The 15192-nt window shown below is 31.3% G+C and overlaps 1 protein-coding gene across 1 annotated transcript in view; it reads left to right on the plus strand.

Annotated features, from left to right (window-relative positions):
- The window catches only part of LOC106468294 (protein CIP2A-like), an 88995-nt gene that overhangs the window by 33976 nt on the left and 39827 nt on the right, over positions 1-15192 (plus strand). Inside the window, exons 7-11 of the mRNA XM_022396633.1 lie at positions 925-1021; positions 1539-1661; positions 8318-8460; positions 12891-12969; positions 13225-13431. Coding sequence (XP_022252341.1) covers positions 925-1021; positions 1539-1661; positions 8318-8460; positions 12891-12969; positions 13225-13431 — 649 coding nt within the window. The remainder of the gene's footprint in view (positions 1-924; positions 1022-1538; positions 1662-8317; positions 8461-12890; positions 12970-13224; positions 13432-15192) is intronic.

Consider the following 15192-nt stretch of genomic DNA (forward strand, 5'->3'; position numbering starts at 1 on the left):
TTTTTTTTTTTTTTGGTTATCAATTCTCAGAATTCCTATTTGCCAGTAAATAATGGTCAGAGATAGCTTCAAAAACAAGTTGACCAGCAGAAATTGAAGCTGCCAATCAGTTTGACATATATAAGATCTATCTTTTTTGAAATTCATGGGATGACATGTGAATGGAGGTAATATGCTGTCCTCACATTTTACTGTCAGAAACATAAAGCACGATATAATGAAGGTAGTGACTTTGAGCATAGTGGTTTAGGATTAATGTTCTAGCATTTCAGAACATTCTTACAGCAAAATATGTTTCAAGAAAAGTGTCTATCTTATGAATTACATTTTGGTATAGAACTTTGAAATGTCATAAGTGACATATTGTAAATTTTTAGTTACAGGGTATAGTTGCTTACTTTCACTTATTGTGTTTGCTTCATGTCTCTAGTTTCCATAGAAACAAATGGCTTCTTATGTTGTTGAATCCCACCCTTGGAACTGTGTGAAATGCACTTATGTAGCATTTACAATTGTTTAATTTTTTTTTGACACAGAAGATTTCTGACTTACTCTTTTGTAAAGTGAATAGGGTTCTCTTTTTGTAAGAATTTTGTGGGCATCACTCTACTGTTCTTCTAGACCATGAAACACCAAGGCAGCTGGTTAGATACCGTTTTGGCTATGTTAATATATGAAAGAAATTCTCAGTATCTTAAAATTTTAGATAGTTAATGGAAAATGGATTAAGGAAAGTGATGGGAGAAAAACATAGAAGTATAGTACATTGAAGCATAGACTTTTTGTACATACAGAAGTAAGGACCAATTCAATTCTTTTTAATTTAATGTAGATTTTTATGTATTAGTTGTTAAAATGACTTTAAAAAGTTCAGATAGTTCTTAATATGTTGGATCTTGTATGATTTCCTTCACCTCTTTTTAGAAATAATCAAACAACAGAATACTTGGTGCAGTGTTTGTCAATTCTTTCCAACTTGTGTCGAAATAATCCTCTGGTACAAGCACAGGTTAAATGCATGGTAAGTATATTGCTAAATATCAGATGTTGTTCTAGCTTCTGTGTTAAAAACAGGTTTGAAATCTTGAAATGATAGTATTAGCTACATTGTATTAGAATTTGAAACAAACTGCTGCTCCTTTAAAAGTAGCCATTAAATATTTTACTATTGAAATATTTTCAAAAACTCGTTGAATTGATACAATTTAAAAAATAACACAAAAGCTGCCATTTTAGGCCTAATTATGTAAAATTTCTTGAGAAGAATTCTAGCTTCTGCATCATATTGTTTACAAACAAGAATGTAAATGTTTCTAATTCATAAAGCAGATCTATTTTCAGGTTGAAAAACTTGCAATTAATGTTAAATTAGCTCTCGAAATAATTTTAAATTGTAATTTTCATAAAATTAATTTGATTCTATAGATAAAATATATTAATAACTGATGAAGAGTATGTAGCCCCAGTTTTACTTTTTCCCATAGTAAATTATTTTTTAGTAATAGTTTTGTACTTTAAATGGTTTTCTTTTGATATAGAGTAATGCCAAACAAATGTACAAAACACTGGTGGGAAAATTATCATCCAATAATCGTGTAGTTGTTGTACAGACCCTTTCTGTCTTGGCCAGTCTTGTCATTAATGATGATCTAGGAGAAAAGGTAAAAAATTTTATGATAATTTCTGTTATAAAAATTAACCTTTTTTTCAATACTCATAGCCAAGACAAAGAAAAATTCTTTCTGAAAGTATGCAAGGAAAAATGTGGTTGTTAACTAAAAAAAGAAGAGTATATAATTTGTTAAAATATTTGTATTTGTATGTATAACAGTTGTTTCAATGAAAGTAAAGTAATTATTAAGTTTTAAACATTGCATGAACATAAATAGCATTATAAAACAGAACTCTTCTACTCTTGAAGAGAAACAAATAAAATTTATTCTAGTTAATTATTTTTTATCTGCTGTCTGTCTGCTTATGAGACAACCACCATAATTTTTATATTTATAACCATTATACATTTTTCAAGGGTACTGTTACATGTTTGGTAAAAATAAGTATACATTTCTATATGGTACTTCCCCCCCTCCCCCCTGTTCAGATAGATAACTATTCACGTTCGGTGCTGCCCTCTATATGCAAAATATTTTTATGTATGCCACAATCCTTTTGCCTCCCCTCCATTGGTAATGACTCATTCAAATCATCATGTGACTCCCTCTATTCCATTTACCAGACTATCGCTTCTCGTTTGGCAATACTTGTTTTCTAACATTTAGTTTGTGCTCCCTTTTATTTTAATATCTTTCTATTAATTTCTCTGAACAAGTTTACTCTTTATTATACAATAGGGATATTTGTAACTTGTTGAGTTATTCAAAAGTGAAATTATTTTATATTTTTACTCTGTTCACAGACTTTGGAAAGATGAGATGTTATACTTTTATTTTTAATATTATTATCTGTTGTTATTTGGGTTCCATAACATAAGTTTCATTTGATTGGTTAATACTTTTAGTCAAGTTTAGATTAGCCATTAGTCTTAGTTGTATTTTTCTACTATTCCATTCACTTAGGCTTACCATAGTCTTTATTTTATTTTTAGGATTACCTGTAATTCATCTTACTGGTATATGTATAATAAATTTCATTATATTGTTTTTCTTCCTATTCACTTGGTTTGTGTGGAATTCTTGAGCCAGGGTCCACACAAAATTATCCCAATATTGTACTTACTTATTGTTCGGATTAAGTATTTCTTTTAGGGCTTAATGATATTTTTTTATGTATTGTTCAATTAGGCTTTTTAAATGTTTATTTTCGGTTTACTGGTAGTTCTACTTCCGAGTTAATCGTTAATTATGTTAATATGTTGTTTGATTAGGCTTAATAATGTTATGTTAATTTCGGTTTTCCAGTGGTTCTTTTAACGGGTTTATCGATATTTATCTTTTCTTCAACACAGAACATCACAGCCATATGTTTATTTCACTACAAAATTCTTACCATTAATATTGATTAATTTATACTTTATAATTTTTGTCTTTAATTTCTTTGAACTTATAATTTCTACTTCTTTCCATTAATTTCATTTTTGCAGGCCCCCAGGGGCTGGGGCCCAACCTACCTCCTCTTCCCAATATTGCTCATCATAACAGCGGAACCTGTTTTTCAGATGACCTAGATTTGTCAATTTTCCTCCACCTTTTCATGGAGTACATTCCAGGCCTCTACTGCAAAATGTGCCAGGCCTATCTATGTTGTTTTTTGACAGGTTTCCTCCACTTACCCCATTTCTTTGTCTGTTATATTTCCCTTCCACCCTTACCCATTGGTTTTAGATTCAATTGGCTTTTTCTTCCCTTCTTCACTTCATGATGTCTTCACTCCTAACCTGCACCTTCCTTTTTCCCTGCATGTCTACCCTGTCATCAGATGGAGGAACTTCATCTGTCGAGCACTGAGACTACATCTCATATGTTCTTCTCTCATTCTCTGCTTTGGGTAGCTATTTCTTTCTTGTCAGGGTACCGTCTTTTCTTATATATATATACACCTCTTCTTTTTCAGCCGCATGTCCCTCTTTTTCTTACTGGTTCCTGCTCTGTGGTGAGTGGTGCCTGACCAGGTATTCTTTAACCTTTAAAATCCACACTGTTCAGCCATGTCAACTTGCTTTTTATGTTTCATGGCCACACAATGAACATTGATGAGATAGCTTGATGGTTATCCTCGCGATAGAATTGCTTCATAAGTATGCCCGTCCAGACCATACCACCCATAGACTACATGGGTAAACAGAAGGGGATAGCTGCCCATCCCTGCCAAGCCTTGTATTGAATAAATTAGTATGATCTGCTTTTTAAAATAGGGTTTCATGGTCACCCATTGCACTGTCTGAGGTGTTGACATTCCTCCGGACTCTCAACCGCACACCCCCCCACCCCCCCTTTTCTTCTAGTGGAGTGTGGTAGTCCTTACCACTTTCCAGTTCCAAGCTGCTGGGGTGGTGGACCGTGGAGGCATCCTCCTGAATGGTTTAATGAGATAAAATATCAATACAGAGATACCATTCAGTGCAGAGTAGGGTGGTGGTGTCCTGCTGGTGTAGAGGACGTGATATCCTTCACTATAAAGCATATGAAAATGAAAGGAGTGAGATGTCTTAGATTCACCCCTTAGATTGGGATCCCTCACGGATGTCGGTTCCCAGTGGCCGGGTTTTGGATTTAGAGTAGAACCAGTCAACAAAAGTCCTCTCACATATATTATTGATGTCTATCTTTCTCTCTCAATTATACTCCATCTGTGTTGTGGGTCACAGTGGAGGTACTTGGAATTGTTACGGTTCTTTCTCTTCTGCTCTCCCTTGATGTATCTTATTCTCAGGTTGTTATTGTGTCTGAGTTGGTTCCAGTCAGTTTCACTGTTGAGGGAATTAATTTCTCTATGGCAGACATTTTTTTGATACCAGATGTCAGATTCCTGGATCAATATATCATTTTTTTATTTTTAACATGTACCCTGTTATGGAGTCATGGAGGTTTGCGATCATCTCTGGTCTCTTGAATTTGAGGTGAAGACTGTATGATCCACATCCTACTCCCCATGTGGATGCTGGTTCCCAGCAGCATGGGTTTCAGATGTAGTTGACTTGCCAAGTGTAGTCTGTCATGCCCTAGCCAATCTACACCTGGGAGCACTTCCATTTTTTTCCAACATATTTAGATGTGCTCCTCTGTTTTTCTGCCCATATATACCACACCTTTCTCTGATGGGTGAAGAGTATACCTGATTCAGACATAGTGCGGTTCCCTGCATCAGATCTTAGAATTTGGGTATGTCCTTTGGACTCTTTCTAAGGATGCTTCTTGTCTTCCCTCGCACCAGTCCCTCCACCTATTCAATGTAGGATTCTAGCTATTTTTGTAAGTGAAGGTAATTTACCATATCGGAAGTTACAATCTTCCTGTACTCAAAATGTATTTCTGATAGATACTTACCTCCTCTCACACTTCCCACCCTTCTTCCCAACTGAAAACTGGTGCTTCCATTTCTGCCAAAACTCAAAGTGATAGTCTGGTAGAATGGAATTGAAGAGGTCACATGCATAATGATTGTGTGTTGCACTCTCATTGGTGGAGGGTTGTCACATGATGATTTGCATGTGAGACACATTAGAACGAGTCATTTCCAATAGAGGAGAGACAGAAGGCTTGTGGCATGCGTAAAACAAATTTTCACATAGAGGGCAGCACTGAACGTGAATAGCTATTTATGTGAGTAGAGGTAAGTACCCATTGGAAATACATTTTCAGTGTAGGAAAATTATAATTTCTAGTGCTTTTAAAGTAAATGTTTAGAATACTTTATGCAGCAAAATTAATTAATCACAATGCAGTTAGTAATAGCTCTTTTCACTTGAGTTATGTTATACATTTAAATGCCATGTTATTGTGATCTTATGATTTTGATGTTAACATGACAGTCCATATGCTGTGATAATACTTCACTGCCACTGTAATTGGCCTTGGTTAATTTTTAAGTCCCTTTTTCTCACATACATATTACGATGATTCATTCAGGTTGTTTCATTGTCATTGGTTGTATTTGAAAGATTCTATTTGTAAAAAATTAACTAAATTTTACTCTTGCAGTGTCTTTACAAAAGTATTTTATATTAGAAAGGAAGCTTGTTTTAGTTATATTTGCAATAGAATTTGTTCACTTTCTTTTTCTGTGTAAACAACTGGTCACCCTTTTTTCTCACAGATAGAAAAATCAAAATATCTCGTACAATACAATGGACAATTGAGATGAGGGTCTGTAATAAAATACATTATACTTTCCATTCAAAACAATTATGCTGCAATTCTAGTTTCTGTATGCAATAATTAAACTTAGTTTGAAGGCTATCAATGGGCCAATAACTTTATTACTTAAGATAACATATTTTACATGAAACAAATTATAATGATTTTAAACATACAAAAATATCTGAAATCTCATCAGATCTCATACTGATGCTTACCAATTTTTGCAATTTATAAAATATTTGCTACTCTTGGAAACTGTGTTTTAAGCTGATGATGCGCATTTTGTCCCATATATCAGTTTGTTACGAATGTGGAAGCTACATGAACAAAACCTTATTTTAATAACTTTATTACTGTGCTAATTTTGTCTCGTTAGAATCATTCGGAAGTTAAAAACTTTGCTATAATCCCTTTCACACATTAGTCAACAGACTCGTGTGAGTTGATTAGATTATTTAAAGATATGACAGTGGTTACAGTGTATAGTTTTTTTTTTCACTCCAGTCAAGAGCAGAGGTTGGGGAACTATAAACAAGCAATAAGTATCTGAGCATAGTCACACTTCTGTAAAAGATAGAAAAATAAAGGATTTTTTTTAATGCACATAACTAACCGGAAACTTTGGAACAAAAGAGTAGGTGCAATATTAAAAGTATCAAAAAACACTTTAAGTATGTAGAACTTTGAGTTGTTAAAAACAGTGACTTACTAGCAAGTGCTAGAAGGTTAAATCTTTAGCTCAGTTGATAGATTGTTAGTTTGTTTTAGCACAAAGCCATACATTGGGCTATCTGTAGCAGTTGGTAGAATGGTCACCTAGTGTGACAAAATAAATTACCATATTGGTGCCCAACATCGAGCCCAAACCCATGACCCAGAAATTAGGCCTGAGCAGGGGCCTTGTTTGTGAGGGAGTGGGGAGAGAATATAGTAGTTTTGAGCTGTTAGAAAAGTGGTTTACTAACAAATGTTAGGGGGTTAATCCTTGAGCTCAGCTCATAGAGTACTTACCAGTTTGCAACAGGTTTAGTGTTCAAACTTTAAGAGAGGCAATATATTTTGAAAAAATAAATTCCCAAAAGTAGGTTATCACTGTCATGGAATGGAACTTCAGAGTATCAGTAATGCTGTAGTGTGTGTTAATAAGCAAAGGCCCACTTGTACAATAGGCTGCACTGCTGAAACTTGATTCAATTGTAATACAAAAAGAGTCTAAAGGTAAAATAATGTGACTACACAGTGATTAAATTTTAAAAGACTGCCTGAAACTAAGATGCTTTTAATAGTACACATCAAAATACACACTATATATAACAAACAGGATTTGTATGAGAGACTTAAAAATCTATTAATTTTATTACTGAAGACATAATTTAACTATACATACATCTATAAAGCTCATTGAATAGCTTTTAAATCAGTAACAAGAAATGTCTAAATTATACAGCTACATATTCAATGTTTACATGTTCTTACTTACAGATCTGTGCATAAAAGTGAATTTAGAAATGATCTTTCATGTGCTTGATATGAATGAGTCAATAAATTTCCAATTTCTGAGCTCATAATTAAAATGTCGTATGGAGTATTATGGGGCAAAAGTGTTTCACTCAGGCAGTTAAACAATAAAAATATTAGTTATCATTTTATTATAATTACAACAGTTTTGTAAAATTGGCAAGAAAATTTAAAGTTGATAAAACATTTTATAAAACAATTCAGAAGCCTGTGAAAGCATTTTCACCACTGAAATCTGTGTAGATCTCGTACATCTGTAGAATTTTTAGTGCATCACCATAATACAAATTTAGAGTTTGAAACTATTTAATTTTCCAGTTATTGAATAGTTTCCTAGTATTTTTATGCATTTCTGTGAAATTTCAATTACACTTAATGATGGATTTACCAAATGGATAACTTTTAAGCCAACCATACAAGTTTAAAAAGAATATCATCATAGTTTTACTTCACTACATACTTTTGTGATGTTATTTGTGCAATTAAAAGCAACTTGTATGTTAAGAAGTTATGAACAAGGTAAAATATCTCATTATGTTCTGGTTTATTTTTCAAACTCAAAAGTCAACCTTCATAACTGTCCCAGAATTTCTTGTTCATTTAGGCCCTATATATTGATTCTGATATTTAGTTTTATTGAAACACTTTTCATCTTCCTGTTATAAGTAGTTGCTAGCCAACCATCATAATGAGCCAGGTTCAGTTCCTATTGTGAGCCAAGTGAAAAAAAAAACACAAACTTTTCTTAAACATCTATATTTATACAGTATTTAGTTTGAAACTAATTGAAAACATTTCTGCAATGTTTTTTAAAGCATGTAATTTTGTCCTGATTTTCTTAGCTTTTGTTTTTCATTTAAGGTTTTGACACAGTTAACTATACTTGTTATCACTATATTAAAGCAGTTTTTTTGTATGAAATTATATAAAACTTTTAATGCCAAGAAATGTGTATTATTTAAAATGGTTATTTTCATCATTAGCTTTTCAACAGTAACAACATCAATAGAACCATCCAGTTGGTGATCAATATGATTGTTTCTGGTGATAATGAAACCAGGAAAGTAGCTGTTGATCTGTTTATAGACCTGATTTTATCATCTCGTCTCCAGCCGTACTTTATAAGGTAATGGATACCATTGTCTTGATAATTTTAATATAAACAAGCTATTCCAACAGTCCTGGAAATAGCAGCCTTTCATCAGATGCTAGTCAAGCTAAAATGAAAAATGTCAACTAATAAATTAACATTAATAGCGTTAGAGAAAAACCAAAGTCCAAAAGTTGTTTTCAGTATAAATGAATTTTTACAAGCATTTTTGTTCCTTTTGTACTATCATACAAGGGTTTTACTACAACTGCTAAACTATTATTTTATGCTGATAAATACACGCACACACTCTTGATGATTATTAAATAGTAATCTAAGAAAAACATACTAATAAATGGTGTAAAATGTATCAGCATTGAAAGATATATCCTTCAAAATATTTTTCACTTAAAATTAAAACCTCATGGTTTATATTTATGTTTAAATGTTGCCAGTGTAATTTGTTTTTGTTTTGTTTTGTTATATAAAGCAAAAAGTAAGTCACTTCAAAAGAAATGGTGGGTCAATGATAAAACATTGATCTGTCAAATGTTATTTTATAACTTATTCAGCTCTGTTCTTCACATATGGGCTATACATATTAAGCCTTACTAGTTTGGTAATTATCCAGTATCATTGAAAACTTTCTGTCTGTCTTTGGATGCATCTCTTCTTAACTGAATTGACTGATCCAGACCAAACTTGACTTGCTAACTTAGTAGTCCGAAAGCAAACCAAGTTCATATTAAACTTTCCCATATATTTAAAAATAAAAATATTTTATAAAATAACTCCTGTGTCATCTCTTTAGTAGGTATTGTAAATAGTTGAGTTTGAACAAAACTCGCACCACAAAAAATTCTGAAAGTCAAAGATTATAAATATAATTTTCAGCATTTTGGCTTCTTTCCCATAATAACTAATATATACAGTAATAAAATATCCAGCTACAATGCAGAGATTAAAAATATTGCTGTTGTTTAAGTTTCCCATTCTTTCCTCATTCACACCATTAAACTTCCAGTTTATACTAGAATTTAAAAAAATTGCTAAAGAGAACTAGAGGTATTTCATAATTAAAATATTTTTTGAGACATTTCTTGCATCTTGATGTACAGTATAGTAGAAGCAAAATTCAAGATTATTATTAAATTTAGTTCATTAAATGTACCAAATTCAGACAGTAAAAATCTTGACCACATCTGTACTGTGAAATGAACTCCTTTAAACAAGAAGTGATGTAACTGCTTTGCCATTTCTGCCAAGTTTCTCAACTCGACTGCTACATCTCCTTACTTCTGATCCACTTCCCATCTTACAGCAATTTTCTTGGAGAATGAACACTACTGAAAATTAAAGTGCATTACAAGAGTTTAAAAAAAAGAAAGCCCTTTATGCACTGAGAGTTTACTTTTACTTGTTCATTTTCACTGGATCTGTTGAGCTTTCACCAAGGGCAAAAGTGGGTATGCAATTTGCTGCTCAAAATATTTGTCAAATTGCACATCTACCTAATTGTCATCTCGTAGTTACACACACATGTATGCCCCGTGGTGGCTCCTTGGAAGTCTGAGGGCTTACAACACACAAAATTGAGTTATGATACCTGCAGTGGGCACAGCACAAATACCTTATTGTATTGTATAGCTTTGTGCTTAAAAACAAACACGTATACATACAACACATAAGAGTTTTAGCTACAATTTAAATATTTTTGATGTCACTTTAGAAAATAATGATGATATACAATGCACCTTTAACATAGAGCTGGCCAATTAGTAGAATTTACTACTCGAATAATCATCAGACTCATTAACCCTCTAACATCAGGTAAGATCCAAGATTGGTCCTTTTGATCAGTCTTTTAACCATGAAACTATAGGTACTATAACCTTTAATGTAGTAAGTGTAATTTCATAAAATTTGGCAGGGTTTCAAATATTACAAGTCTATTACACAGAAAATCAGATTTTAATAATTAATTATTTTTACTAAAGATTTGGTTGTGAATTTATGAAGCCTTTATTAAGTCAGTCTGAGTACAAAATAATTTTCATGCTAAGAATAAAATACTTCTTTTCATATTATGGATTTCATATACTTCACTTGCATAACTTCTAAAGTGTCCTAAATGAATAGCAAAAGTTTTTCAGTAAAACTGTATTTTGTTTATTATTTTCTCTACCCTAACTCTATCAACCTCGGTCAATTTAACCAACCTTATAACCACTCTGTAACAAAGAGATATGTAATAAATCAAAATTACCCTTTTTTTCTTTATAGAATGACTGCATATTGTAACAGACAATTACACACACTATTTACTTTTACAGTCAAAGCTAATAGATTTTTCAATTATTTTTATTTATTTACTGTTGCACTCAGAGAATGCAAATAGCTATTTAATACATGGGCAACTCTGCGTAAACAAAGGATCAAGTTACTAGTACATACTACATGAATATTTTGTTTTCATATTTTCTTATCTAACCTAATAAGTTTCTAATTTTTACATTTTAGTTACTTTTATATCAATAAATAAAAAATATACATTAAAAACAAGAAATGTATTTCTTATGTCTGAAATCTTGTCTTTCTCAAGCTTATGTACTAGCACAATAGAAGTCTACATGAAACTCAAAGCCTAACTCTTAGTAATTATAGTGTTGCCTCAGAATTTTTTTAAAATTCTAATATGCAATTTAAAATATGAAATATTGCCACTAATGTAAAATAGAATGTCCTAAAACTAATATAGTTTTCCTGAATTTCTAACTAAGCTAGAAGTAAGTTACATAATGCAAATACCTGGTCAAGTAGAGTTCCAATCTTTCAAAGAAAGACAGCAAAAGCAAAATAACCTTTTATTCCAATAGCTTTGGGCTCTTTTACATTAATTGAATTGAAATTTTCTCTTTCTGTATGTGACAAATTATCCAATAATATATTTTAGAGAGAATTACTGACCTTTTTTGAAAACTGTTTAAACTTGGAAGGGTGTGGCACGTGGCCTTCCATTTATTGCATGTATCTCCATAAACCAAAAGGCTTCATTACTGTGAATTGGCAGTTTAACTCGAGAATATGTAAAGTATAAGTGTAAAATTTAACAGAAAGTTAGGAAGTCATTTAGAGATACGAGAAAATCTAAACTGGGCAAATCAAAGCAAAGAAGTGTCCCATTATACAGACAAGTGATGATTAAAAATTTATTTAAATATTTCTTCTTGAAGTTAAAACTTATATTAGTTTTAATTACAAACTACATTTGATGCCAAGTTTATTGATATACATTAATACTAAAGTTGTTTTATTAAATTTTGAATATAACTGTGAAAAGGTAGTGACATGCACACACTGACCCATTCCTGCTCCAAGAATTAACCTATTATATTCAGCTAATTAGTTATTCTCACATGAGACTTAATAATTGAAAACTCAACAATATCACATTTGTAATGTATTGTTTGGATATTCTTTCATATTTCAGACTTTCAGTAAGAATAAATTACAAATTCCACCATGTCCGACCAAAAAAATATCTTTATTTCCAAGTCTGATTTCAGTTAGATGACAAAATCATAACTACTTCAAGGAGATATGTTTGTATAAGAAAGAAGTGTTATATTTTTTAAATGTTGAAATTTTATAAATTGACAGATGATTCACATGATTTTTTTTTCAAAAACATTTATTCTTTTACACACACACACACACACACATACATATATCTATCTTTAGTGAAAAGAAGCAATTTAGTAAATATAATTCAACTGTTGTGGCTGAAACCAAGAAATACATTATCATGTCATGGTTGAATGAGATGATGAAATTAACCATTATGAAAAAGTTTAATACTTTTAATTCTGGTTACAAATAATTGATCAATTTGAAGTTAAGTAAGAATGCTTTGCAAGCAAACGTGTACATATAAAAATAGTTCATTTGACATTTTACCTTAAGTATATCAAAATCCATAAGGAGACTACTAGTAAAGTACTTCATTGAAAACAACAATAGAAGATTCTGATCAAATAAACAGAAACGTATGCTAAGCAACAAGACACAAAAAATGCTTGCGAGCTCTTGATCAAAATAAGTTATATCTAACATTTTTAGTTTTTTAGCTAATATATATAAACAACATGTTGTGCCCAGTGTTAATAAAGTGAGAATTTTGATAAAATGCTGCAGTTAAGCTGGCTCACGATTGAATGAAAAGCAACAATAATGTTGTAAAAATACTTTTACTATTACAATTAAAGTTAAATCTTGGGCTCGTACAACTTCTTTATTTTGTTATTTTATATATGTATGTGTTGTTTTTAATTGAGGGTTTGAGGTTTAGAGGTTATAAAAATAGAATCATTGTCTAAACCAGCTTGGTAGAGTGAACATCTTATTAAGAGAATTCACTGTAGGATATCACATGGGAACATCCATTGTTAACAAAACAATTTTTCTAGGTACAAATATTTAAAAGAAACTTTCCAACAACTGATTGATCAGCTTGCTCAAGCTAAAGATGTTGATGAAGTAGCTGAGGTGAGTGAAAGTTTTTAATACTTACACATTCTTTAAAGGCAGAGTATCTTTTCTGGAACTTAAATGTTAGATATACACTGGAAGCAATATGGGATGGTCAGTAATAACTAAAAAACTTGTTTTTTATTTCATAATGCAATAATCCTTATGGTTTTAATTGTTGGTAATCTTCTTTACTACGAGATTATTTAACTTGGAATAAGTTAAATTCAGTGGAAAACTCTAATCTTGAATATTTTTTATACTTTTTTTCAGCTGACCAGGCTGCTTGCAACGGTATCTTCTATACCTAGTATAAGGCCCAAGCTTCTCTCAGTTGTTTTCTTAGAAAAAGATTCAGCTTCTGGAGAAGAAAACTGTCACAGAGCTATTCTTATAACAGTGCAATGGGCGAAAGAACCTGCTGATGGCATAAAAAACACATCACTTCATGCTATGAGATTTCTTGATCATGTTATTCGGGTAAGGGATTTATTTTCATGTGTAAAAATATTAGTTGTAACTTTATTTAGATTTTATTTCAGAAATAGCTATTCTTCAAAGTAATATGTTTAATATTTGTGTAGGGAAGCACATTATGGTAGGAGTCTTGTATATAAAAGTAACATTAACAAAAAAATGGAAAAATTTATTCACTTAACTCCCCTCTGACCTTCCTTTTAGGTAATAACTCTGTTCCAATATTTTGTCGTTAAATGATAACACCCTGTTGTTACATCCTGTTACCCATAGTCCCTAGAGACAATTTATTCTGTATATAAATCTCTTTGTTTGGATTTGTATCATAACTGAAGAAGACAGACCAATGCTCTGTTGAAACATGTAGTATGTATTAAAAATTTTTCATTATGTTTACGTATCGTTGTGTTTATATATACAAATATGTTTAACAGCTTATAAAGTACAAATATAGTAATAAACATGTAAAATATGAACTTACACCATCATCTGGGAGTGAAAGTTGTCAACAACCACAAAACAAATAAGTGAAAAATATAAAAGCTTAAAATGTAATCCAAATACATGCTAAGGCAAAAAATACATAAATATAAATAAATGTTGAGTAACCTATAAAATCATAAGTGCTGTATAACTGCATACTAGCCTTCAAAATTTGTTGAAGATAGGTAATCTCTTCAATTATACATTAATGTGGGTAAGAATCTACTATACAGAATTTGTAAGGATTTTGGAAGTTTAGAAATGGGATAAAAAATAATTAGTGCTTCGAATCTACTTCTAAAAATAAAAAAATGTATGTTTAAGAAATAGAGTTTAGTTACTAATTAATAATCATGAACCACAATAGTGGTTCATAATAGGGATTGCAAGGAACTACACAAAACTCTAATACAATGTTTAGTTAAAAAGCACCTTAAACAGTAAAAATTCAGTTCAAACAACACTTTGACCCTTTCCAGATGGGTCAGAGGGCAATGGCCATGTCATCGTGTTTGTTGACTCGCATTCAAAATTTTATTGAATAAGTTTAGTATCAAACTGTAGACTATAATTCAAATTTTAGTATTATACATTATTTAATTTTTTAATTTAAAAGTAAATATTAAAAAAACACGGTTAAACATCGATTTTTGTGTGTCACATGGTATGTTGAATGCAGCACTGGTTCAGAGTAGATGTTTGTGATGTCAAATTACTGATATTGACAAGCTAGAATATAAAATAAGAACCTCATACCTTTTGTATTTGCTGAGATATTGCTCATGTACTGAATCAAACGCAGTGGCCCCGCTCACCTTTTTCCATTTTTGGAAACGGTCCTTTATATACACTTACTTCAAATATATGATGTGAATAACCAATCAAAAGCTCAAAATGTCCCCCTAGTAGCTTTCTCAGCCATTTTAAATTGTTAGGATGCCATCTTGTTCTTTCAAACCAAGATATATGGGAGGTAGGTTGTGTTTTTAGTCTGCTCAAAATTTCATAATTTTTTGACCAAATTACAGCTTAGTTACTAAGCTTGATAAATTATATTGGAATTCTGTGGTATCGTTATAGTAATTTATGACTTTTGGTTATTCAACTGTATATATTAAACCTAAAAAAATTAATTTGTTTCATATCCTCCGCATGCAAAATTTTATAAGGCTTAGCAACCAAGTACAAAGGTCATAACTGGAAGAGATAATTGTTTGCTTTACTTCTTTATTTACTATTCTATGTTTTAGGGAAAAAAACTTTAAGAACTTATTTCAAAAG

The sequence above is a fragment of the Limulus polyphemus genome, unplaced genomic scaffold, assembly GCF_000517525.1.
Source record: "Limulus polyphemus unplaced genomic scaffold, Limulus_polyphemus-2.1.2 Scaffold2951, whole genome shotgun sequence".
Lineage (NCBI taxonomy): Eukaryota > Metazoa > Arthropoda > Merostomata > Xiphosura > Limulidae > Limulus > Limulus polyphemus.